The sequence below is a fragment of the Arachis ipaensis genome, chromosome B1, assembly GCF_059453495.1.
Source record: "Arachis ipaensis isolate K30076 ecotype BB chromosome B1, ASM5945349v1, whole genome shotgun sequence".
Taxonomy (NCBI): domain Eukaryota; kingdom Viridiplantae; phylum Streptophyta; class Magnoliopsida; order Fabales; family Fabaceae; genus Arachis; species Arachis ipaensis.
The window spans coordinates 146,584,169-146,609,860 of NC_142436.1; the positions used below are offsets into that span (position 1 = coordinate 146,584,169).

At 37.9% G+C, this 25,692-nt stretch overlaps 4 protein-coding genes and 1 pseudogene across 4 annotated transcripts; 2 read left to right on the forward strand and 3 right to left on the reverse strand.

Annotated features, from left to right (window-relative positions):
- Window positions 1–7,642: 7,642 nt before the first annotated feature.
- LOC107614883 (cell wall / vacuolar inhibitor of fructosidase 1-like) lies at window positions 7,643–8,161 on the reverse strand. Its single transcript, XM_016317011.3, has one exon. The coding sequence runs from the start codon at window positions 8,159–8,161 to the stop codon at window positions 7,643–7,645; it is 519 nt and encodes a 172-aa protein (XP_016172497.1).
- Window positions 8,162–14,722: 6,561 nt separating this feature from the next.
- On the forward strand, window positions 14,723–15,672 carry LOC107614890 (uncharacterized). The gene is made up of 2 exons (XM_016317020.1): window positions 14,723–15,196; window positions 15,385–15,672. Exons 1-2 carry the CDS (start codon window positions 14,723–14,725, stop codon window positions 15,670–15,672), a joined length of 762 nt encoding a protein of 253 aa, XP_016172506.1.
- A 14-nt stretch (window positions 15,673–15,686) lies between these two features.
- Window positions 15,687–16,208, forward strand: LOC148578784 (uncharacterized). Its single transcript, XM_088503200.1, has one exon. The coding sequence runs from the start codon at window positions 15,687–15,689 to the stop codon at window positions 16,206–16,208; it is 522 nt and encodes a 173-aa protein (XP_088359326.1).
- Window positions 16,209–16,634: 426 nt separating this feature from the next.
- On the reverse strand, window positions 16,635–19,498 carry LOC148578785 (uncharacterized; annotated as a pseudogene).
- Window positions 19,499–21,250: 1,752 nt separating this feature from the next.
- LOC107614912 (cell wall / vacuolar inhibitor of fructosidase 1-like) lies at window positions 21,251–21,845 on the reverse strand. Its single transcript, XM_016317042.3, has one exon. It carries the CDS (start codon window positions 21,837–21,839, stop codon window positions 21,321–21,323), a length of 519 nt encoding a protein of 172 aa, XP_016172528.1. The 5' UTR covers window positions 21,840–21,845; the 3' UTR covers window positions 21,251–21,320.
- Window positions 21,846–25,692: the final 3,847 nt, after the last annotated feature.

Genomic DNA, 25,692 nt, shown 5'->3' on the forward strand with positions numbered 1-25,692 from the left:
ACGTGCTAATACAGGTAATACGGGAGGAGGAAGAAGATAAGGATAGAATTGTAATTCCAGCTATAATTTTAAATGAATGGGTTAATGCCAATAATTATCACAAATGCTTGAATATCGAAACGTATCAATCAGTTAGGGGCGAAAATCAACGCGGGGCTAATTTGGGGGAGGGACGGTTATAAGTGAGGAGGGGGAGTCTGAGAGGACAATTTCTGTTGCTATTGATGGGCTGGAAAGGAGACCCAATAAAGGAAAACAAAAAGCTAAGTGCCAAAGCTTAGATTGGGCCTGCTACAACAAAAATATGGAGAAGGGGAATCAATTTATGCTGAGCGCAGCATCAAGTGAAGACTGCAGCAAATCTTCTGGGCCGGTGCTGGGGAATCTGGGTCGGGCGCTATGCTCTTCACCCATCAAAACGGATGAGCAGGAGGGACGCCAACACAATAGCGAAGGTCTTGAGGATGACGGCAACTCCCTTGTTGGGGCTGGCAAGGGGGGTCGTCGGTGGTCACTGGCCGAATGGAGCAGCCTGGGCCGTGGTGGGGTTGCACGCACAAGGACTGACGACTGTGAGCCCGGTGCGACAGCTAGAGAAGGCTGTGACTCGGCGATTGACGGCGGTGCTGAGGGACTGGTACTAATAACACATTTTGGGGGGGGGGTATAGGTGAGATGGAACCGATTCGGGGGGGACGGTTGGCCTGGCGCCTTAAATGACGCGGCTGCGGGTGGAAAAGAGAAGAGGGCGAATCATCAGTTTCAGGTGGGGAATGCAGGGCCAAAATTTGGTGAAGCACTCAGTGGAGTTAATACTCAAAATGACCCCTGAAATTTGACCTCCAACTCAATTTAGCCCTTGAATTACCAATTGACTCAAATTGTCCCCTGAAATTTTAAGATGTGGCTCAAGTTGGCCCTTCCGTCTATTTCCGTCACCGAAAAGCTGACGTAGCCCATGTAATTGACACCTGGCAGCCTCAACGGTTGTCTGACGTGGCGAAATTCTTGTATGCATCAATTTAGCCCCGAATAGTTTGAAAAAAAAAACCTGCATAAGTCTTCTTATCAGGCTTCACCTCTTCCTTTATAAACCTTGTACGATTCAACTTCACCCCCTCCACTATGCCTCAGATCCCTCCTACCTTTCCTGTCACCACCACCATCTTCTTCACCATAACTACCATTTTATTCTTCACACTCATCTCTCCTCCGCCTCTCATATCTATCCTTATCCTTATCCCTACCCCTATCATTCTCTCTATTCCTTCCCCTTCTCCTAGAATCCCCTTTTTCATCATCATAATCATCGTTATCTCTATCTCTATCTCTATTCCTATCTCTATGCCTTTCATCTCTATCATATTTATCATACATGTCCCTCCTATCTCTTCTATCCCTTCTATCTCTGTCTCTTCCTCTGTGCCCATCTTCATCGTGTATTTGTCTGTCTCTAACACCACCATGTTTCTCTTTGGCTTCAGCTTCAATCTCCTTATGCAGCTCCTTAACCCTATCCCTATCATCTGCAATAGCCAGTGCCTTGAACTTCCCCTTCGAACCACCACCGTTCTGCTTCGAACCCTTGACGTCGCTGTTCCCAGAATCCTTCTTCGGAGGGAGAATAGCGTGGATTATCGTGAGAAGTGCACGGACAAAATAGTCCGACAATTTGGCACCGTTCTCCTTCAATTTTGTGTCGAATTCTTCGACGTTCTCGGAAGATCGACCCAACTTGGTGATGAACTCGGCGAGTACATTGTCACTGTTTCCAGTGTGAGACTCCATTTCGGTGCAAACCTTCGAAACAAGAGACAAGTACTCGAGCTTCTTCAACGAATCTTGTGGGTTCTCCACCGCCATGGCTCTGATGAAGAACCGAAGCGCGAATGACGAATTGAGAATTAGCGTGGATTCGTGGTGTTATGTGAGTGCGAATTATTGGCTTGTGTGTGGCAGTCAATGTGTGAGTGTGTTGGCTGTTGTGACCGGATTGTGTGAGTGCGAGATGAGAGAGTTAAGAGACTGAGGTGAGATTGTGGAGAGTCTGAGGCTCAGCTGCTGGAGTTACCTGAGGCTTGGTTGCTGCTTTCCAACTCACCAGAAATGACTATGATTTGGGAAAAATGGGGTTGCTAGATTTTTTTTTTTAAATTATTGGGGGCTAAATTGATGCATACAAGAATTTCGCCACGTCAGATAACCGTTGAGGTTGCCAGGTGTCAATTACATGTGCCACATCAGCTTTCCGGTGACGGAAATAGACGGAAGGGCCAACTTGAGCCACGTTTTAAAATTTTAAGGTACAATTTGAGTCAATTGGTAATTCAAGGGCTAAATTCAGTTGGAGGTCAAATTTCAGGGGTCATTTTGAGTATTAACTCGCACCCGGTGACTACCCTGATCTGAACGTAGGTGGAGGTCCGGTCATTGCTCAACATAGTATGCGGAGGAATTCTAGCCATGATGAGGGACGCGGTGAAGGGAATGAGATTGGGTATGAGGAAGGTGAGAATGCTGTGGAAGAGGACAGTGACACGCAGGGTTTAAAGCTAGCTGAGCATATGCTTGAGAACCGAAGAACTTGGGAGTTGGCAAAGGAGTCAGGTGCAATGCTGGTCAATGAGGAAGTCGACATCATGGCAATACTCCAATTGCAGGACAAAGAAATAGAACGCAAAAGAAAATTGGCGAAATAGAAGAAAAAACTGAGACGGTGCAGACCCAAAAATAAAAACAGGTGTCAAAAGAATTTTAAATGATTTTTAGCTTTTGGAATGTTAGGGGGTTACGAGGTGATGGAAAGATAAGAATGGTGAAGGAATTAAAGAAAAAACATAGTTTAGATATGTTGGGTTTGATTGAGACTAAAAAGGAGTTAGTGACCAGATTTGATGTTTCAAGAATTTGGGGACAAGATGGTATGGGGTGGGATTTTGTAGGCTCTGATGGTGCAGCAAGTGGGCTCTTGTTAATATGGGATGAATTAGTGTTTAAAATGAATAATTGCTATAAGGGGAGAGGTGGTTGTGTGTTGAAGGGGTCCTGGTGAAGAGTAACTTCAATTGTGCTTTTTTCTTGGTCTATGGTGCACATAATAGGTATGCGAAGATTCAGGTATGGGAGGAATTGAGTTACATGACTGGGTTATGTCAGGTTCCTAGTTGCTACATGGGAGACTTTAATGAAATAGTGCATGTGGGCGAAAGGCAAGGTACTGATGTTCTACCTAGGTCGGCGGAAGATTTCAAGAGTAGGATACAAGATATGCATCTAGTGGATTTGCCGCTCACAGATCGCAAGTTCACATGGTTTCGGGGACGGTCTTGCAGTCATATAGATAGAGCTCTGGTTAGTTTGGAGTAGTTAGAGGAGTTTCCTGAGACCCGGATACGCGGTGGCCCAAGGGGTTTGTCATACCACTGTCCTGTAATTCTAGAAGTCATGAAGCAGAGGGCAGGTCCAAGGCCGTTCCGAAGTTTAGATTCTTAGTTTACACATGAAGGCTTTCTTAGGATGGTTAAGGAGGAGTGGAGAGGCTTGTGGGAGATACAGTTCACAGACAAGTTGAAGGCTTTGACAATTTCGTTAGGGAGATGACATAAGGTTCATTTTAGGGATGTGGACAAGAAGATTACGAAATTTGAGAAAGAAATCAAGAAGGTTGATGATTTGGTAAGCAATGGGGTGTATGATGGAACAATGGAGGCTAGGAGGAGGGCGCTGGTTACCTGCTGTGAGAGGTGGTATGTCAGAAAAGAAGTTCATTGAAAACAGATGTCTCGGTCTCAGCAAGCAAAGGAGATGGACAAAAATACATGATACTTTCACAACATAGCTTCAGCAAGAAGGAGGAATAATAGGATTGATACACTGCTAATTAACGGAAGACTAGTCAGGAATCAAGCTAGAATAAAAATTGCTATTAGAGAGTTCTATAGAGATTTATATCACCAAGAGAGGTCTCCGATGGCGGGCTTTAGAGACGGTCTGGTGAGTAGGATAGAGCAGGAAGACTCTGTAAATCTGGAGGCGCTGCCAACAGTTGAGGAAATCAGAGAGGCCGTGTGGGACTGTGAGTCTTCTAAGGCACCAGGTAGTAACGGATACAACATGAATTTTATTAAGAGGTGTTGGGGTGAGATTGGGTCTGAATTCACGACTGCAGTGATGGGGTTCTTTCAGACATCAAGGTTGCCGGCGGACTCCAACATCACTTTGGTGGTGTTGGCACCTAAGTTCATTGGGGCAAGAGAGATTAAAGATTTGCGACCTATCAGCATAGTTGGGTGCGTGTACAAGGTTATCTCCAAGATTTTGGTCAGGAGAATGAGATCAGTGATGCCAGCGTTAGTAGGGAAAGTTCAGAGTGCATTTGTAAAAGGAAGGAAAATTTATGATGGAGCACTTATCGTTTGTGAAACTGTAAACTGGCTCAAACTGAGAAAAAAGGAGGCAGCAATAATCAAGCTTGACTTCCAAAAAGCATATGATAGAGTCAAGTAGAACTTTGTGGACCCTGTATTGCAAAAGATGGGGTTTGACAATAGATGGAGATCGTGGGTTATGGAGTGTGTGACCACAGCATCTATGTTGGTTCTGATAAATGGGTCGCCATCCAAGCCATTCAAAATGGAAAGAGGTCTGAGACAAGGTGACCCGCTTTCTCCTTTCTTATTCGCATTGGTTGTGGATGTACTACATCGAATGGTGGGAGAGACAGTCAGAAATGATCGTATATCACTATTGTTGATTGGGAGAGATAGTATAGCACTGTCACATCTTTAGTTTGCTGATGACACAATTCTGTTCTGTCCACCAGAGGAGGAAACTATTAGGAATTACAAGCGAATATTGAGATGCTTTGAGTTGATGTCAGGGCTCAGTATTAATTTTGACAAGTCGAGCTTGATTCCGATAAATTGCGACGATCAGTGGATCTAGAGTATGTGCCAATTGTTGGGTTGTAAGGTTGATTCGCTTCCAGTCAAATACCTGTGTATTCCCTTAGGTGCAAATCCGAGGTTGGTGAAGACCTTGAAGCCTATAATAGATAAAGTGGAGGAGAAGCTCAGTTTGTGGAAAGCTAAAGTACTAAATAAAGCTGGAAAGTTGGTGATGATTAAATCAGTTCTAAATAGTCTGCCAGTGTACTATTTGAGTTTGTTCAAGATGCCAAGAGCTGTTGCTGAGAAATTGATTTCACTACAAAGAAGGTTCTTGTGGAGCAAAGAGGATGGTAGTAATGGAATGGCATTAGTAAGATGGGAAGTGGTACAAGCCCCTAAAAAACTAGGCGGTTTGGGAGTTGGAGATGATATGGTTCATAACACAGCTATGTTATTTAAGTGGTGGTGGCGGTTCGCAAAGAAAGATTGCCCGTTGTGGAAGAAGGTGGTTTGTTCTTGTTATAATCTGAATCTTAATGAGCTACTGTCAACTCAAGCTCTACCTTCTAGAGGAGGCTCGTGGAAGGATATCTTCCAGTTACAAATAACGAATAACCATATCAGGGAGAAGATGGTTACAGGCTTATCCATGGAGATTGGTGATGGACGGCGTACTCGGTTCTGGAAGGATATATGGTTGCTTGGTGGGTCTCTAAAGATCGGTTTCCCAGGCTTTTCTTTGTTTCAAACCAATGTGGATCTGTTATAGGGGATTGTGGGTTCTGGGACGGATTAGAGTGGATTTGGAACTTCCAATGGAGGAGAGAGCTCTTTCAATAGGAGTTGGGACTACTGGATCAATTACATGAGACATTGAGACCTGTGAACTAGTAATTAACAGAGAGGATATGGTGGTGTGGAAATATGATAAACTAGGAGTTTATTCAACTAACTCATTTGTTCAGGTTTTGCAGGAGGCGATACTCCCAGAGGAGGTTACAAGTTACAGCTACACAAAGACCATTTGGAAGGGGTTAGTTCCACTAAGAGTAGAGCTGTTTGCCTGGTTTGTCCTGATAGGTAGGGTGAATACAAAGGAACGGTTAAGCCATCTTAGGATCATTAGCCAGCTAGATAACGCCTGTGTTTTATGTAATAGAGATGTGGAACATGTGCAACACTTATTTCTATACTGTGAGTTTACTTGGCAGGTGTGGAGTGCTTGGATATCAATGTTTAGCCAACAATGGTCTATTTCAGGCACAATGAAAGAATATTTTCTGTGTTGGATAGAGGAGCCGAGGAGCAAGGAGGATAGAGAACAATGATTGAGATGCTCCTGTGCGATCGTTTGGAATATTTGGTTAGAAAGGAATAGAAGGATATTTCAGAATAAAAGCAAAGGTGTTAAAGAAATTACTCACATGACTGTCATGAACCATAACGAGTGGAGAGGTGCGAACCCTTCTAGTTGTTGATGGTTATGCCGGAGATGATAGGAGGATTTCTTAATGGCTGCCATGTTACTTTTAAGTTGTTATTTTGTTTCTTGTTTGATTGCTCCACTGTATTGTGTTGAACTCTTTGTTTAAAAAAAAAAAAAACTAGACTTCTAATTTTCTTACAATAGCTGCCAGCAAAAGAGCAATATCATGAATCAGGTTATCATGAATCAGGTTTGGTGTATGTTTTGCTACATACTTGCACTATAACTTTATTTTTGTCATCATTACTATTTACGTTTGTTTTTAGAGACACGATGGAACATAATCCGAAGGAGACACTGAAATTCCATTCCTGCCGCTCCTACTGATAGTGGATCTGCGGCTCTCGGTGCTGTTTGTTGAGTTAGTTCTCGATTCTAACACTGAATTATGTTTTGGAATTTAATTTTTGATTATACATGGAAACGTTCGATCTTGGAAACAGAATGAATTTTATTATTCTTTCAAATATATAAATACTTCTAAGATAAAAATAGTTTTAATGTTTAAATTAAAGAAAAATAAAAGATATTTGACCACCTAAAAATGGTTAGATCCTCACACACCAGGGGACCACGAACAACATTGCCAAATTTCTCCACCTCACACATACTTGTGTTGAACTGATTGTACATTTTTCATTTATTATATTGATAGTTATTAAAACTGAGTTAGTAATTGATTTGGTCAAAATATTAAATCACTAGTTGAATCATTTGACTTAATAATAATAATAAATTAAATATATAAAATTATAATAAAAATTTAAAACTTAAATAATAAAAATAAAGAAATGTGAAAGATAATTTGCAATTTAAAAATTGTCCACAATCATAATGAACACAGTAGTTTATTATGGACGCGCATGGGTCAAAAGATTGTACTGTAATTGCATGTAAATAGTCTGATTTTTTTAATAAATTTAAGGCGAAAACTCAAGTGCAGTTGTTTTCATGTAAAACTGATATTTAAAAATTGTTTGACTAAATAACCATCTAACAATTTTTAACTATTAACTTCATATGAAGATAATTGCATGTAGTTGGCCATTAGACTGTAGATGTGGTGTTTATAGAAAACCAACTTTGTTAAACCATGATTCGAAAAACTGAGAGGGTAAATACCTAATTATCATTATTAGACTAATTATAAATCCTACTAAATTCGTGTAAAGTGAAATTAATTGTGCAATAATTAAATATAATTTTGATGTATCCTTTTGTAGTTATATAGGTTTATTTATTGAGTCAGCAGAAAAGAAAAAAAGAATCAGCCATTTAACAAAATCTTAAGAATTGCAGCAGAAATATCAAGAAGCTGCAGCATAATCCCATTCCTAGAACTCAAAGGTGACTGATTCCCAGTGAATTTCTTGTTGCAAGCAACAATGTCTTTCTCAGCATAGGAAATAGAGTAATTTGCAAAGCCAAAGTTGCCTCTGTTTATAGAACCAACAGCTTGAGGAAGAACATACTTAATAGCAGGGATATATGACTCAGCACAAAAGGTCAATTTATGCTCCAATTCATGGTCAGTGACTTTCTTAATAAGGTCTTCAATGTAGTTGAGAGTGTTAGTGGCATTTACTATAGTGTAGTTGATCATTATCACAACCATACCCTTTGGATCACTTGGGGTGGCAGGGTTTGAATGGATGATATTGCTACAGAGTTCATAGTATGGTGTCTTCTTGCATGTTTGGTCTATCAAATCATCTGAATATGTTGTGGATAGAAGAGTCAAAGTGAGAAGAACAAGTGTTAACGTGGTTGAGGCCTTATTCCTCATTTTCTTTTTCTTGAAATGATGATGGGTTTGTATTGAGTGAGGAATTATGAGTTAGTTTGGCAGGTATTTATGGTTAGTTTGGCCGTTATCTCAGTTCAATTTGATATAAAAAAAAATTTACGCATTAAAATTAATCACTAATATAAAATATATATTAAAATATAAAATATGTATTGAAAATAAATTAAATAATATAAATATATATTTATGAGTTAAAAAATAAAAAAAACAATTAATATAAAATAAAAGAAGTAAACTAATTTAATTATATCATGTGTAAAAGGAATACATACATATAGAAATATGTATTTATCATCTCATAAAAAAAATTATTATATTAATATAAACAAGTTTAATTATTTTTATTGCAAACTCGATTATTTTAATAATTAATTATTTAATTAAAAATAATATGTGTATTAATATATAAATATATTTAAATATATAATAGATATAGTAATAATTTTTTGATTGATTTATTGTATATTCATAATATTTTTCTAGTAAATATAATTGAAGAAATAGCAATAAATTTTTACTCTGTGATGATAGTATAAGTTTATAACCCACAATACGGTAATGTTAGAAAAACAAAAAAAAAATTATAATTTATTTTATTCAATAATATTTATTAATTGTCATAATTAATTTATTTTAAATAAATTATAGTTATTTTTGATTATTTTTTTTGTTACTAAACATTCCGATAACCCACAAACGGTAAAGGTATGAGACATTGTTGTAGGTGATTATCTGTACTTATTTTATGTTTTTTTTTTTCTTTTTTCTTGACAATTTCACTAACTGAGAATATAAATTTTATACAAACTATTGGTTAACGCAGATAATTTTTTTAAAGGAATCATTGAAGACGATATGATGGAAATTTTTTTGACTGAATTAAATTTTTTCCTATGCATGAAATATTTCAGTCAACTAACCTTATCATTAAAGTCTCACACTTTTAACGTTTTCACGAGAATTATTTCAGTTGATTAAATCAAATATAAATGTTTTAGCCTCGCAGGACTTTGATGCATTAAAAAATATTATATATACATTAAAAATTATATATATTGTGTAAAGTATGTTCTCTGCAAAATTCTAGTATTTGTGATGACATGCGTTTCTCTTAAACTCACCTACCAAAATATATTAACAAAAAAAAAAAAAAAGACCACAATCTTATAAAGTATATATATTCTGTTTCCTTCTTCTCAATGGATGTGCAGTTTTACACTTTTACAAGAAGAATGTACATATATGGTTGTTATGAGTTACCTTCATCAACATATTCTAATTCATAAAACAAATCTATCACATAGGAGAATCCCATTAAAATAAATAAATAAATAAAAGACAATGCTTCCAATTTTTTAAAGAAAATAATGAAGTAAATTTAATTAAAGGATAGAGACGTATATTTTGACTAGAATAATATAAGTTACTAAACATTAATTCTTTACCATAATATTCTAATCTTCAATTAAAATTAAATTTAAAATTAAATATGAAACTCGTTATCAATACGGTGGTTCACTTTTTAAAATAATACTAAATATTTAATAAAATTTATTATTTTTTGTCAACATTTAATTAATACTTTAAATATTAAATAATAAATATTAAATTATAAATTTTAAATTTTAATAATATAAAAATAACACGTTGACTAAATTTTAACTAATATTCATATATATAAAATGTTAACTTTCTAATATTTTTTCGCTTTTTATTTAGAATTAAAACTCAACATCTCACCCTTGTCTCCCACTATGACTATATATTCAATGTAATTACTTTATTTTGTTAATAGAAGTTTTACTTTTCTTAATGTGATCATTTATATTCCAAATCTCATTTTCCATTTAGTTTTAGATTAATAATCTTTCATAATTGGCTGAAAAAGATTTGGATTCTCTAAAATTTGAATTTCACTTTAGAAAGTAAAGTGTGATCTCTCACTATTTATTTTATAGGTGAAACCAAAAATAAATATAAAAAAAAAACTATTCAAGAGTATAAGATCATACTTTACCCTCTAAGGTACAAATTTAAAATTTAAAGGATCCAAATTCGGCTGAAAACCATTGTTCTAAAAGCTAGGTCAAAAATCGAGAATTGGTTATTAAACTAATCTGATTTAAGATAGAAATCAACCAATAATAAATTGATCAAAAAATTAGAAAAATCAATTAAACAATTGATCAAATGTCCCAAAGGCTACCAAAAACTGAAAATATCAAATTTGCGTAGAAGACCAAAACTCAAAGTGTCGAAAAAACATGAGCACTAAAAAGTAATTGAAAAAAGTTAACTAATTGAAAAAACTAAATCGATTAAATCGAAATGAAACTCACCATGAACACAATGTCAATAATGATGGAATGTTGATCGGAGTTTCGAGTAGGGAGAATAAAGAGGTCAAGGGGAGGTTGCATTGTTTTAAATTCGAACGCACCTCTTATCAATGGCCAAGCCGTTGTTAAAATTAGTTATTGACAGCAATAAAATACACTTTTCATTTATTCAATTTTATTAATGACTTAGCCGTGGGTAAATATAAAGGACGCACAAAATTTGAAAATTTCAACCCATGAATTTACCCTAGCTTTGCCGTTGATAAATAAAAAATTAATTTAAATAATTTAGCCATTGGCAAGTCGCAACGTTTATTTTATTTTCAAAAAAATATTTTCACATCGTACCGACGGAAGTAATTAATAATTAAATTATTTTTAAATAAAAATTAATTTATTAACATTATGGTTAAGTTGTCGATAAACCAATTTCTAAATTTTCAATAAAAAATTATCAACAACTAAACTGTTAGTTACTAGCATTGTCAGTATTATTTGTGTCTGTCCAATAACGTTTATGTGGTGCCAAAACTTACTTACAGCTAAATAGTTGGTAAACTAAATCACAAGATAAAAAAAATGAAAACCTTTAAATATTACCGATGCCTTGGAGATTTATCGACGACATAGTCATTGGTAACCTTCACCTCTAAAATGGTTGTCGGAACTTTTGTCAATAAACTCGTCCTGTGTAGTAGTCTTTGGGACCAGAAGATTCTTTGGCCAATAATTATACCAAAAATAACTACTAATTCACCTCAAACTCACGGTTGTCGCCGCTAACCTTGTTACAAGCACCCTTTCCCCTTTGAGAAAAGCACTGCTTTTGCCGGATTCGAGGTCATCATTGTTCTTCTTTGCTCTATGTTATCTACTAGATTTATTCGCGATCTCCTCCTGCGCAGTGCGTGGTTCAAATAGGATGCAGCTGCACGATAGTCCTACCACCGTCATCTCCAACCTCTATCGTCGACACCACGTATCGCAGGTTTAGACATATCCTACCTACTCTTCTACGTCCGCGCCTGCTCCTTCGAATCCGCTGCTAGAAGCTCCTCCTCCTTGGAGCATTACAGATTGTGTTCGATTCTGTTTTAAATCCGTTGCATGATTCTACTCATTGTTCTAGCCTTTTTGTCCTAGGTCTTTTGTTTCATATTTCCATTGCTGGAGCAGCTAAAACGAGGTAAGTGGCATGAAATTTGTCCCTAATTATACTGGTTGTATTATACAAGTTTAATATCTATTTTAGGTAAATGATTGTTGTGCTGAAATCTATTGCGAAATGGTTACAAGTTGCTTTCGTTTCTATTTTTTGTTGATTTAAAAGAATGTTTTTGCTCAATCAGGTTGTATTTCAGTTTTGATTTGTATATTTATTTCAGATTGATAAGTTACACATTTCTACCTTCATGTTTGAGGGAGGTAAAGAAATTGGTAAGGCCTATGCATGGCCCAAAATCTCTCATGGATGAATCATTAAGGGTGGCAATGAGTAAGGTAAGGTATGATCTGAATCCAACCCTAATCGGCGGGTTGAGAATATCCTAATCCTATCCATTCTTAACTCGCGGGTACCTGGTCCTACTCACAGGTTGTCAAAAAAATACAACATTATTATATAACTTGATGATAATTTAAAATAGAACCGATTTTTATGTAAAAAAAAAGTATTAAATTATCAAATAATGATCTTCTCTTAATGGCTAAGAATCTTTTGCATTTAATGAGAGGTCTTTGATTCAACATCCACTTGAAACATATTTTTATATAAGTATATAATATATATATATATATATATATATATATATATATGGATCGGGTGACCGAGTAAAGTGAATGTTGCCACCCCTATGAATCATGAACCGAAATTGTGGTTTCATGCTCTTTTTTTTAATGTCTGAACAGCATCTCGCTTTAATAATGAGAAAGTGAGACTTGTGCTTTGTTGGGATCAAATTCTTCGTATGATTACTTTGGATTATTCTAAATGCTTTGTGAATTTGTGTTGTTGTTAGTCTGATGATTACTTAGTTTTTAGTATATTCTAGTTATTCTTTCAAGGAAGGATGTAATTCTCATTAAAATTTTAGTTTATTCTCACACACCTCACAAATCCATGAAAACTATTGGTTTGGACTTTGGAGTTTAGTTTAAGCTTTATACGTGTTAATAATTTCTTGTTTGTTGGTGTACAAAGCCATGCTTGTGAGCAGCACATATCTCTAATTCATTTAACTATTTCATTTTGGTGTTTGAGATTTATTGTATCAAGTTTTCTATCTCTGAAGCGAGTTTATTTGATTAATCAAATTCAATCATCAATATGTATCATTATGATGAATACATTTATAGCTTTTTCTTTTAATCACTAGTAGCTAACTTTCTTCAATCATACTTATAGCTAGTAATTAATAAATTCTTATTTTATTTTACAAATTGCAATATGACTTAATTTTACAGGGACTTAGATGAAGAATTTAGAAAAGACTTATTGGTTATGGGAAGCTTTGATTCTTAAAGACTTGAATAAAACGCACATGATGAAGATTTGGTGCTTGGAAGTATTCTTAATATTTTCCCATCATTTTCACTGGAACAACCATTGAAAGGTGATCTTTCATTCTTTCTTAACATTTTATTTGATGATGCACATAAATACTTTGAATACTTTAATAATATACATAAGAATAAAAGGATGTAGAAAAATGTAAGAGTCTTCTATATTCTATATGAAGTTGGGTTGCAGATTAAATATACAAAGGGCAACAAGGTAAGTGTAAAATGTCCCCAATTATATGGCAATTTGTTTGACTTTGTAATCCTAGAAAACAGGAGGGATTTGAAGAGGAATTGTTATGGTTTTTGTTGACAAAATGGTGTGAGCACTAAAAAGGCTTGGTGGCCATTATGCTATAGTAATAATGTATTTAGACTCGCTACCTATCTTGCTATTATATGTTAAATGTTTGCAAGCTTATTAAGAGTTAGATACATTTTAGCAAAAGCATCTATGAAGTTTTTCTTTCATGTATATATATTTTTTAATTTAGGTGATTTCAGGATAAGCTTGCTAAGGAAATGGCATATGTTGCTACAGGATTTGGGCATGTAATGTTGCCTGAGAATGTTCATGAACCAGCCTTAAATTGTGCATTTTAATCAAACCAAATTATTTTTTGCACAATTTTAGACAAGTAACATAGTTCTGAACATTTGCAAAAACTACAAGGAATCTTTGGAAGAAGTTGTTGTCTTATTGAGCAGGTACATTTTAGGCATAATTTTATATGGTCCTTTTTCATATATTAAAGGATGAATAATGTAATGTTAGGATACTTAGAGAGATGCATTTAACCGTGAAAGTGTCAATACAAGTTTCTTTTGATATATTACTCAGTTTTACTTAAATGAAAATTAGGGTAAAAAACTTATATGCGCCAAGGGGAGTTTAAAATTACCTAAATCAGCTAAATGAAATTCTGATACATCAATCCACCAAAGATCACTTTAATGTAATTCGAATCAATAAAATTCGAATTAGATTTCCACATAATTCGAATTGACAAAGTTCGAATTATTCCCAAGCATTATTCCAAGGTAGTTCGAATCAACATGCATCGAATTAAGGATGCATAGTTCGAATCATATCAATTCGAATTACTATCATGACGTGGTTAAGGGGGAAGTTCGAATCTTCTTGATTCGAATTACTCTCGTTTGGTAATTAAAAGTAATTCGAATTGAGTTAATTCGAATTACGTATATATAGTGCGAATGGAATTGATTCGAATTACTGTGAAGCAGAGCTCTATATATATGAGGTGTACGTGAGTTGCTCTCAATAGAGGGACAGATGGCTAGTGAGGATAGTTTTCTAGTGTTGGTTCACCACAGAGGATCGATTAAGAGAAAAACTCGATCCGGTGTGAAGTTCACCGATAAGGATCATCTCTGTATTATCGTGAGGCCTACGACGAGCTATGATGACCTTGTTAGCTCTGTACTGCTGAAACTTGGTCTGGATGGTGTGAAAAGGGTTAAGAAGTTTTTCTATCGCATTTCAACCACGGTGCTCCAAGATATCGTGAAGTATGATTGTTTCATGATCGGGAGTGATGAGGACTTACAGGTCATGTTTCATTGTCGCCGGCAGTTTTCCGAGGTGAGGACACCAGAGCTGTTGGCAAAGTTGGTTGATATGGTATCCAGTTCGGGGGATTCAAACTGGAATACACACACTTTAGCCACGGTGGCCGGTTCTAGCTCGAGACCTGCCGTTGCTTCTTCCACCGTCCTTGCGTACGAGCCACCGATCCAGCCTGTTGCCTCCCTTTCGTTCGTTGTTGATCTTAGCGGCAATGTCGGTGACGAGGTTGGTACAGGGGAACATCTTCCGACCTCATTACATTGTGCTACACCGGCTGGTGTTGGAGACGGATTGTTTGATGATCCAGATGACGATGATGTTGAGCCGGATCTGATTGCTGATGACAGTGGCGATGACCTCAGAGCGAGTGACCCGAGAGGGGTTGTAGGTGGATCTAGTTCTGGCACACAGCAGTACCTACCCCATTTTTCATCATTGGACCTGGATGCCATGAGGCAGGATGGGCTTCTTGGGCAGGCTGCTGGATTTGGCACTAGAGATGCAGATGGGTCTGTTGGTAACTTGGTATGACAGAGTTCCAGGTTGGTCAGCAGTTCTAGGATAAAGATGAGACCATGTTGAGTGTGAAGACTTACAGCATCCACCGAGGGGTACAGTACAAGGTAGTTGAGTCTGACTATCGCCGGTATGTGGAAAAGTGTTCTGAGTTTGTGAATGGGTGCACATGGTTGATTCGGTTGAGTCTCCGGCAGCGCAAGGGCATCTGGGAAGTGAAACGGTACAACAGACCGCATACGTGTCTCGCCACCTCTATCTCCAGCGACCATAGGAGTTTGGATTATCATGTGATATCGACATTCATTATGCCAATGGTGAGGGCTGATGCATCTGTCAACATCAAGGTGCTCCTAAATACCACGGCCGCAAACTTTGGATTCAGGCCGACGTACAGGAGGGTCTGGATGGCGAAGCAAAAGGCTGTTGCCGTCATCTATGGTGACTGGGATGAGTCGTACAACGAGCTCCCTAGGTGGTGTTAGGAGTCCAGTTGACCATGCTTGGTACAGTAGCAGTCCTTCGGACATGCCCTGTTCGAGTTGGGGGACAGCTGGACGAGTCTCAAGCTTATTTTCATAGGCTGTTCTGGACGTTCCCACCTTGTATCGAGGCATTCTGTCATTGCAAGCCGTTGGTGAGTATTGACGGCACCCATCTATATGGCAAGTATGGGGGAACGTTGCTTGTCGCAATTGCACAGGATGGGAACTCCAACATACTGCCAGTGGCATTTGCACTAGTCGAGGGTGAGAATGCTGAGTCGTGGTCCTTCTTTCTCTCTCACCTCCGTCAGCACGTGACACCGCAGCCAGGTCTGCTAGTTATTTCGGACAGGCATAATGGCATCAAGGCCGCGCTTGAGGCTCTTGATGGGGGATGGCTACCTCCGGCTGCATACCGGGCATTCTGCATTCGACACGTAGTAGCAAATTTCGCCCTCACCTTCAAGGGCAAAGACGCTCGGAGGCTTCTTGTGAATGCCGCATATGCCAAGACCGAAGTGGAGTTCGATTACTGATTTGACATTCTGCGCTCTGAGAATCCGACGATGTGTGACTGGGCGAACAGGATTGAGTATTCGTTGTGGATACAGTATTGTGATGAGGGGCGCAGATTCGGGCACATGACGACCAATATCTCTGAGTGTGTGAACTCAATCCTTAAGGGTGTTAGGAACCTCCCTGTGTGCTCGCTGGTGAAGGCCACATACGGCAGGTTGGCTGAACTATTTGTCCGCAAGGGGAAGGAGGCCGAGGCCCAGCTGGGTACCGGACAACAATTCAGTCAATACCTGGTAAAGTGTATCGAGGCCAATCTGAAGACGGCTATGTGAAACTCAATGCTGCATGATCTGATGAACTAACGAAATTAAATATAACACTGATAACGAAAAGATATAACATACAACAAAGATAACGAAATAACATATACCACGATACACAAATCATCTAAAGAGGTGTGACCCCGTGCCACAAAGACGTGGAACCCGTGTCCTGTGACCTCTACGGATAAGGGGCTCCTCATCCTCGATCTCATCCTTTTCGTCCTCCGGGGGTGGCTGTGCAGGCGCCCTAGACTGGACATGTAGGGGTATGGACGATGATGGTCCGGCGACTGAATGTGACACAGCAATATGTGCGGATGCTGGGGTCCCACCCAAGGCGAAAGCCTGAACAGGTGCCACGGAGGGAGGCTCATTCAGATCGACATCTAACACTGCCTATGTCCCCGTCGTCTGTCCCCGTCGACGCGCTGCCTCATCCTCCTGCATGATGGTGGTGATCTCATCTAGGAAATGTGATCCACCAAAATCCACGTCAATCCCATCACCGGCAAGAAACTCTGAAAACATGGATCCCGGAATCACCCATGGCGTATTCTCCTGAGGTGTCTGGTCGTCAACGGGAACACCAACGGAGTAATCTCCGAGCGGCCCCTCTCCAAGCCCAGTGTCAGCATGGCTCGATGGATCTCCCATATCGGATCCATACCACTCTCCACCATGTCCACCATGAGCGGGCCTAACACCCTCCACTGGAGCCCCTCTTTCAGCGGCATGATCACCACGATCAGGCATATCCTGCCTAGGAGCAGCCCCCTTCTCCTGCCTCCACGCCCTCCTCGTCGACCACCGCCCCTACCGGCCTCATCACCCTCCTCCATAGCCTGGTCTAGCCATCTCCACTCACGCTGGCTACGACGTGTCCCGACTTGAGCTCTCCTCTCAACCCGACGCCTGTCAGGAACGTCATCAACTCGGTCCATATCAGGAACTCGGCCGGCACCCCTCTGCGTCACCTCAATCGGAATAGGAATACCTCTCGGATCCCCAAGTACATCTCAGGTGACAAGAACCTCTTTCCATGCTGATGCCACCAGGCCAAGAACTCATGTGAGGGTCCCGGGTCAGCAACAACATCGAACCGTAACACGTGATCCGCACGTGTCTCCCAGTGAAGATGCCAATGCTGTAAATAGGACGGGAACCAACGGTCACCTCCTCTCCCGTCCTTCGACATCAAGAAGTCGATGTTCAGGGCGGGATGCGGGGGAGGCTGTACGCTGCCGAACTGCGGTAACACTCTATCAACCTGATGCCACTCAACCACCGCAAAATATATCAGGGACGTCACACACCGCCATAACATCGTATGCCGAGGCTCCAAGACCTCCGGATGGACAACCTGGAGGACGTCGGGTGTGCTATAGGGCATCCATATAAACTGAAAAAAGCAAATCAACTCCATTAGACGAATTCGTTAAACCATATAAACTGAAAGAAGCATTAACTATACATATTAGATTAGCGTACTTACATCCCAAGCCTGTAACAAGTCAATCCTCAGTCGAGCCATCTGCACCCGAGGTCCCTTCTCGCTAATCCTAGGATTGTAACCTGACCACCTGCGTAGGAAATTAAACATGGTACTGCATTCATGAATGATTCTAAAAGGCATAAAATTACATGCGAAATTGAAAATAAATAAAATGAAGATAAATAGTACAATACGATAGTGGTACCTCGAGGCAAGGGGCCAGCTAAACGCATCATACCCAACAGGCCTAAAACCAGAAAACTGCCAAAAGATCCACGACTGAAGTAACTGTAACGGCTCAGCTAACTTCACGACATGTCTGTTGGCCACTCGGCACATGCACCGGTACAACCATGCTAGTGCAGCAGACCCCCAGCTGTAGCCACCCATCTCCTCAAGCCTAGCCACGAACGGGAGCCATCTGATGTGAATACGATTGCCGGACTTGTCGGCAAACAGCTGGGTGCCCAACAACATCATGATATAGGCACGGGCATAGCGCCTCACCGTCTCCTCATCGGCCCCCTCGGGGCACTCTCCAAAAGTCTCCTGGAGCCAGTGCAGTTCACTGCGAACTTCTGAATTTGGTTCGCGGGAGGTAACACACCGAGCAACTCATGGAACCACTGCCAAGCTAGCTGGCCACCCTCTATGTATACGTGGAAGTCTGTCAGGAAACCACTGACGTAACGTCCGTCCACTGGCAACCTTAACTGGTACGCGGCGTCCTGAAGTGTGATGGTGCACTCTCCGAACGGCATGTGGAACGTGTGCGTCTCCGGACGCCACCTCTCCACGAATGCACTCACAAGGGGCTCGTCCAATCGGAACCATCTGTCGTTCAGTCTCGCAAGATGGTATAGTCCGGCCATCTGCAAGTACGGAACGTACCTATCATCAAGTCGCATCCCCTGCTGCCGCCGCATGCTCGATATGCAACGCCGGGGCTGCGCATTACATGGACCGCATAATTAGAACGATTTACAATACCACTAATAGATAAAATTCATGACGTAAACAAGTAAGAAAATAACACATGCAATAGGAGATATAGTCAACCACTACGAAATTGCAAACAAAAGCCGCAAACATAGACCGCTTCTAAATTCCACATGCAAAAGCAAATTGTAGTAAACCGTTAGCAAAATCGCATACTCAAACCGCATCCAAAAAATCAGAAAAATAAACCACATGCAAATCCACTTACGAAAACTGCGGGCAAAACCACTCATTAAACCACTCGTTAAACCACGGGCAAATCCACTAACATAAACCGCATACAACACAACTAACCCAAACCACTAACATAAACCGCCAATAAAACCGCATGCAAAACCGCTATCATAAACCACTTGAAATACCGCTTTCATAAACCACTAACATAAACGAATATCATAAACGACCATCAAAAACCACTAACCTCGTCGTTGATCACCCCGGCTATATGAACGACTCCATCCAGTCGATACAGCCTTCCCGGATCGTCCCCCATCGCCTAAGTATGCCGCTCCAGAATTTCTCGGACCGGTTTTGGGTCGTTTTCTCTGGAATTTGGTGGGGTATGAGAATGGAAAACTGATTCGAATGAAATTGGTTCGAACTCCTTATATAGGGCACTCACTTGTAATTCGAATCAACTCATCTCGAATTACCTTTTGCTTCGAAATGTGAGTAATTCGAATCAACTCCTTTCGAATTACAATTTGTTTCGACTTGTGAGTAATTCGAATCAATTTAATTCGAACTTCCTCTTATTCACGTGTTCCTACTAATTCGAATTGATACAATTCGAATTATGCTTCTATAATTCGATCCAAGTGGATTCGAATTACTTGAACGACATGCTTGAGAATAATTCGATCTGTATTGATTCGAATTATTAAGGAATGTAATTCGAATTAACTTGATTCGAATTACATTAAAGTATGTTTTGGTTGAATAGTATATCAGATTTCTATTTGGCTGATTTGCGTAACATCTTTCCTCCCTTGGCTCAAATAGGTTTTTTACCTTGAAAATTAGGTGCAGAGGAAGACAAACAATTTAATATGTTAACTTGAAAGTCTATGAGAGATCAAAGTGACAGAAATCAAAGTAATTGATTATATACTCATGGAAAATATCAGCGATATTTTTCTCTTTTGTCATTTACTACTCGTCAATAAATTTATTTATTACAAGTCATTAGAATTAGTCTTGATCTGTTATTGGTTTATTAGGGATGTTAAACTAGCTTTTGCTTTGCATTATATGAATTTGAGATTGGATTTTGCTATGTTTTAGCATTTTGAAGGATAATCCTGAGAATCAGATGTTGTTTTGAGTGTTAGATGGATTAGAGAGTGATGAAACATGACAAGGAGGCATGAATTATGGTTTTCTTTGCAATAATAATCTAGAGCATTTGAGATGCACGGAATAGCATCATATTTAGACGTGATACACTTGATTAGGAGAATAAAACTCACACTCTTGCTCGTGTATGTGGGTATTTCACCATTCAAAAAAGAAAGTTATTTCAAAGTGCTTTGACTTTCACAAATTTTTTTATAATCTTATATAGCAGATTGAACTGCTGTCACAATATTTTTTAGAACCGATAGCGGCGGTTAAAAACCGCCACAATTTAAAAAAAAAACTATTTACCAAATAACGGTGTTTACAGTTGCACGCGGCAAAAAGATTTATTTGTTTTGCGACAGTTATATTAACCCTTTCTGAAAATAAATCCCCGCAAAAATTTCCTACGCACTATAGGACGGAGGTTGAAAAACTGTTGGAGATCGATTTTGCGGGCAAATTGCAAAATAAACCGCCGCTATTCGGCGTTTATGTTGTGGTGACTACATACAACATTAAATAAATAAATGGTATATTATTTAGAGTTTTAGAAGGACATTTAATTAGATTTAATTAAATGGTAACCTCCTCCCCTAAAATGGCCTTGGAACTTCCGTCGGTAAGCTCGCCTGTGTTAGTGTTTAGGACCAGGAGATTCTTTGGTTAATAATTAAACAAAAAATAACTACTAATTCACCTCGATCACTTCTGACTTTTTACCAATCCCATGCCGATATGCCTGTGTTTTATTTTAATTTATAAGCAAATCCAACTTTGGCTAATAATTGCATATTATTTAAGAGTTTTATACAGACATTTAATTAGATTTTTAAATAATTTTTAAAATAATAAATTAAAAAATTAACTATTTTTATTGATATAATGATATACGATTAATTATTTATATAAAAATTTTATTGATAATGATAATACATGAAGATTAAATTCATTATGTAATAATTGAACTATATATACTATAATTGTTTAGCAATAGCTCCTAGGATGCGAGCAATTTCATGAGTAATATTGTTCTCCTTAGTGATTGGCGATTTTCCATTGAAGCTTTTCTCACATTTACTAACCACAAGTGCAGCAGTGTTAGCATAATCTTCAGCCAAACGGGGTTTCCCAATTTTGAAAGAATCAATGGCTGCAGGTATAGCAGTATTGATAATAAAACTGTAACTTTCAAGACAAGTTTTCAACTGAGCCTGAATGTCTGGTCTCTTTCCCACCCCAAGCAATACGAAGAGAATGTCTTTGGGATCTTGTGCTTTGAGTTTCAAAACTTCTGCCATGATTATTCCGAGACCTGGAACATCCCTAACATCCTTGCTATCATAAACAGCTTTTATGTAACCAAAACATTGGGAAGGGTATGGTGTCTTGCTGCATGTTTGTGTTATGAGTTTGTCATCGCTTTCACATGGTGCTATTGCAATTGAAGCCACAACAATTGTGCACAATAATGTATTTAGAGAAAAATGCTTCATGTTTAATTACAGAGAATAATAATTTATTATGAGCCACCAAGATGAAGGGGGGATATTTATAAGTGAGGCAATTTAAATATGAGAGATATCATTTTGTTTGTTTTTGGAAACTTGATTATTCTTTTGGATAGATTTAATTTTGTACATTTAATTTTAGACCATAGTGAATCTGGAAAGATATTATACCATGTGCGTTTGGATAATTATGTTTTGAAATTTAATTTTATTCACATATGGAAACTATCGGTCTTGGAAACCTAATTAATTTTATTCTTTCATATAGATAAATAATTTAACCATGAATACATTAAAATCAGTAACCAAAATTATTTATTAGTATAAAATATATATTAGAATATAGATATATATTGAAAATAAATTAAACAACACATGTAGTTATACTTATACATAAATATATTAGTGACGGCCTAATTTTAGTGTACAGATTGTATTTTTGTAAATCATTTTATACAAAAATTAGGCAACCAAACAATTTTTTAACTAAGTCCAACTAAATAATTATGTGCGCGCTTTTTCTTCTTTTTACTTGTACTCCGGCTATTTTTTTTCTTCTTCACTTCCTTTTTCTTCCTCTTCTTCTCTTGTTATTGTAGTCGTCACCACCACCACGACTTCCTTTTCCTCATTTTTTTTTATTTGATTTTTTTTCTTCTTTATTTTTTTCTCCTCTTTCGTTATATAAATGTTTTTTAATTTAATTTACTAAAAATAGATGCTATAATTTTTAAAAAGTAAAAATTTTACCAAATTAAGTCTTAAATAATTAGATACTAAATCAATTTAAATTAATTGAGTGATTAATTTATTTGAATGCTTAAATATATGTTAGAAGTTCAAATTCTATTTTATATGTATAACAAGAATTAAAGATTGGAGATTGCTCATTGAAGCTTTCCGCACAATCACTAACTCCATGGGAAGCAACATCAGCACCTACTTCAGCCATGCGCGGGTTCCTATCTTTGAAAACATCAATGGCTACTTTATCTAACATCAATATGCAAAATATTATGGATTAATGGTCAAATTAATCTTTGAAAAATTGTCCAATTGTTATTTTCGTCTCTGAATAATTTTTTTAATCAAATTAGTTCCCTAAAGATTTAACATAATCTCGTTTCTCCTTTCGTTTCTGGACTAATAGTTTTTGTCAATGGTTATACACGTGGGGTGTTACCTGACACGTATGTTGACAGCTCTACGCCTAGATGGAACCTGATAATATATGTTTATTATATTACGTCAAAATAGTCCCTGGCCCTATTTGTATAACCTTAATCCCAAAATCTATAGAGACATTAATCCATCTTGTTGAGTGGTGTTACAGTGGTGCAGAGTATCCCTTCAACCCCATTAACACCTTTGTGTTGTTCGATTTATAAATTTTTTATCCTCTGTGTTACCTTTATTTTTGTAAATAATTTATTCATGATTCAGCAACAGAATTCCAAAACTCCCAATCATTGTCTTAATCTACAAAGAACACCATCTTAGCAAACCCTGCCCTTTAGATGGGCTTTTTTATTAAAATAAATAAAGAAAAGACATTAATTCTTTAAATATGCATGCATGAAATTAATTCCCACAATACGCAGGTCCATCTCAGAAAAATCACTCATGAAATGGGTTTGGCTACCAACTCCGGAAAGGCACCCTCGAAATGGGGAGATTGCCTGACAAAGTCTGCGTGGAACTCCAAGTCGAGCATGGCACCCACGAGATGAGTCATGTCATTGGCGGCGGCAACAATATGGGCATATCAGGTGAGGAATCCACCTCTTTATGAAAGGAATCCATCTAGCCTTAGCACGAGATCTTATCGGCCGGACAGTTTTCAGCAAAATACGCCTATGCATACTGGCTATGATAATAGAGTTAATGCAGAACAATCTTCAAGTCCTCTATATGATAACAAGGTACTAAGATCATGTTTTTCAAACGTGCCATACAGCTTAGCTCCTCACTTTATGTCATCATTTGATTCATGATTATTTGGTCACTTTGCATAGTAGATTTTACACATGACATGGTTAATTGCAGGTTTGTCCAATTTGTCTCATCAATGCAAAGGATATGGCTTTTGGTTGCGGGCATCAGGTAACCAATTTAATATAATAGCCTTATCTCATCACAGACTTGTTGCGAATGCGGTGTAAACCTCGAATTCTTCCCCATTTGCAGAAGCACAATCCAAACCAGGATAAGGCTTTACTAGTTATTTACGATGCAGAATCGGTTTTACTTGCTAATTTGTTCTGTTGCATGATAAAAGTTGGTCATAAAAAGGAACTCAGAAACCAAGTGTTGTTTTGAAACCGTAAACCATAAAATTATAGATTCATGGATGGGTTACTTGTTGTTTTGAGAGAGGGAGAGAGATGTAAAGAATTGTTGTGAATGTTGATGGGTAGGTTACTTCTTGTACATAAAATACTGTATTTGCAATTTTGAGCCAAAAAACTGTAGAAAGGATGGACCTTACCCCCTTGTCTATAGGCTTGCGCATTTCGTGGGCGCCGCAATGGAAATGCACCATTTCGCGTGGGCCAGCCATGCCTTGGCCCAATTTGTGGGCGCCTCACCTGATATGCCCCCGCCGCCAATGACATGACCCATCTCGTGGGCAGGGCGGATCAGAAATATTATTATGGGGGCAATAACATATATAATATTAAAAAATTATGCAAAAAATTATATATTGTAAAATGTATTACAAAAATATATCGATAGAAAATATATTTTAAAATACAAAAAATATGTATGTATTTTTTATTGACGAAGTGGTCAATTTTTCGTATCATAAAATTCATCGATAATAGAATCTGTGTCAAATTTTTCAACAATTTTCTTTTTAATATAATTAAAAGACAATTAGCAAGAAATTCATCTTTCATTTTGTTTCTGAGTTATTCTTCACAACATTCATAGCTGAAAAAGATCTCTTAGTTGTAGTAGTTGAAACATATAGAATTAATACCAAATGAATCAAGAAAGACGCTCATAAGAAGAAAAAAAATCCATTTTATGAGATTTGAAAAATTTTATTTAATTTAAAAATATTAGTAATAATATCTTTTCAGATTTTTTTAATATTGTTACTTATTTTTTAGATATTAGAAATCATTAATATTTAAGTTAGATTAGACTTTTTTTATATTAAACTAAATACTAAATAATTTTTTAAAAAATTAAATCATACTTAATAACTTATTACTATTAATCTTTTTTTTAAAAAGTTGGGGGCCGAGGCCTCCACTCGCCCCCCTATGTCCGTCCCTGTTCGTGGGTGCCATGCTCGACTTGGAGTTCCACGCAGATATTGTCGGGTAATCTCCCCATTTCGTGGGCGCTTTTCCGGAGTTGGTAGCCAAACCCATTTCGTGGGTAATTCCCCTGAGATGGACTGCGTATTGTGGGAATTAATTTCATGCATGCGTATTTAAGGAATTAATATATTTTTTATTTATTTTAATAAAAAAGCCCTTTAGATGAACTGAACAAAACAACAATTCCATCTATCCTTCTAAAATTACATTCAGCCATGTTAAAACAGAGCATCCAAATTTTTCAACCAAGAAAACATGCAAAACCCTAGCAGCAACTACCCTCAGCACAAAAACTCTATCCTAAAACTAACCAACATTCAACCCTAACCTCCCCGCAATACTACACACTTAGACCAGAAAAAAAACCAGAAAAAAAGAAAGAAAAATCAGCGTAGTAAGGGTTTGTACCTCTCACCCAGAGCCAGCGCCTACACAGCGGCGCAATGGTGGCCTAGAGACCCAGACCAACAAGAGCACTCGCACTCTGTGCAACGTCGCCGATGATT

Bases quoted from the DNA above. Each gene is read 5' to 3' on its own strand.
- LOC107614883 (XM_016317011.3), bottom strand. From the start codon at position 8,161: ATGAGGAATAAGGCCTCAACCACGTTAACACTTGTTCTTCTCACTTTG.
- LOC107614890 (XM_016317020.1), top strand. From the start codon at position 14,723: ATGGTATCCAGTTCGGGGGATTCAAACTGGAATACACACACTTTAGCC. The intron at 15,197-15,384 runs GTATGACAGAGT...AGTCTCCGGCAG, and splicing joins ATGGGTCTGTTGGTAACTTG to CGCAAGGGCATCTGGGAAGT.
- LOC148578784 (XM_088503200.1), top strand. From the start codon at position 15,687: ATGCTTGGTACAGTAGCAGTCCTTCGGACATGCCCTGTTCGAGTTGGG.
- LOC107614912 (XM_016317042.3), bottom strand. From the start codon at position 21,839: ATGAAGCATTTTTCTCTAAATACATTATTGTGCACAATTGTTGTGGCT.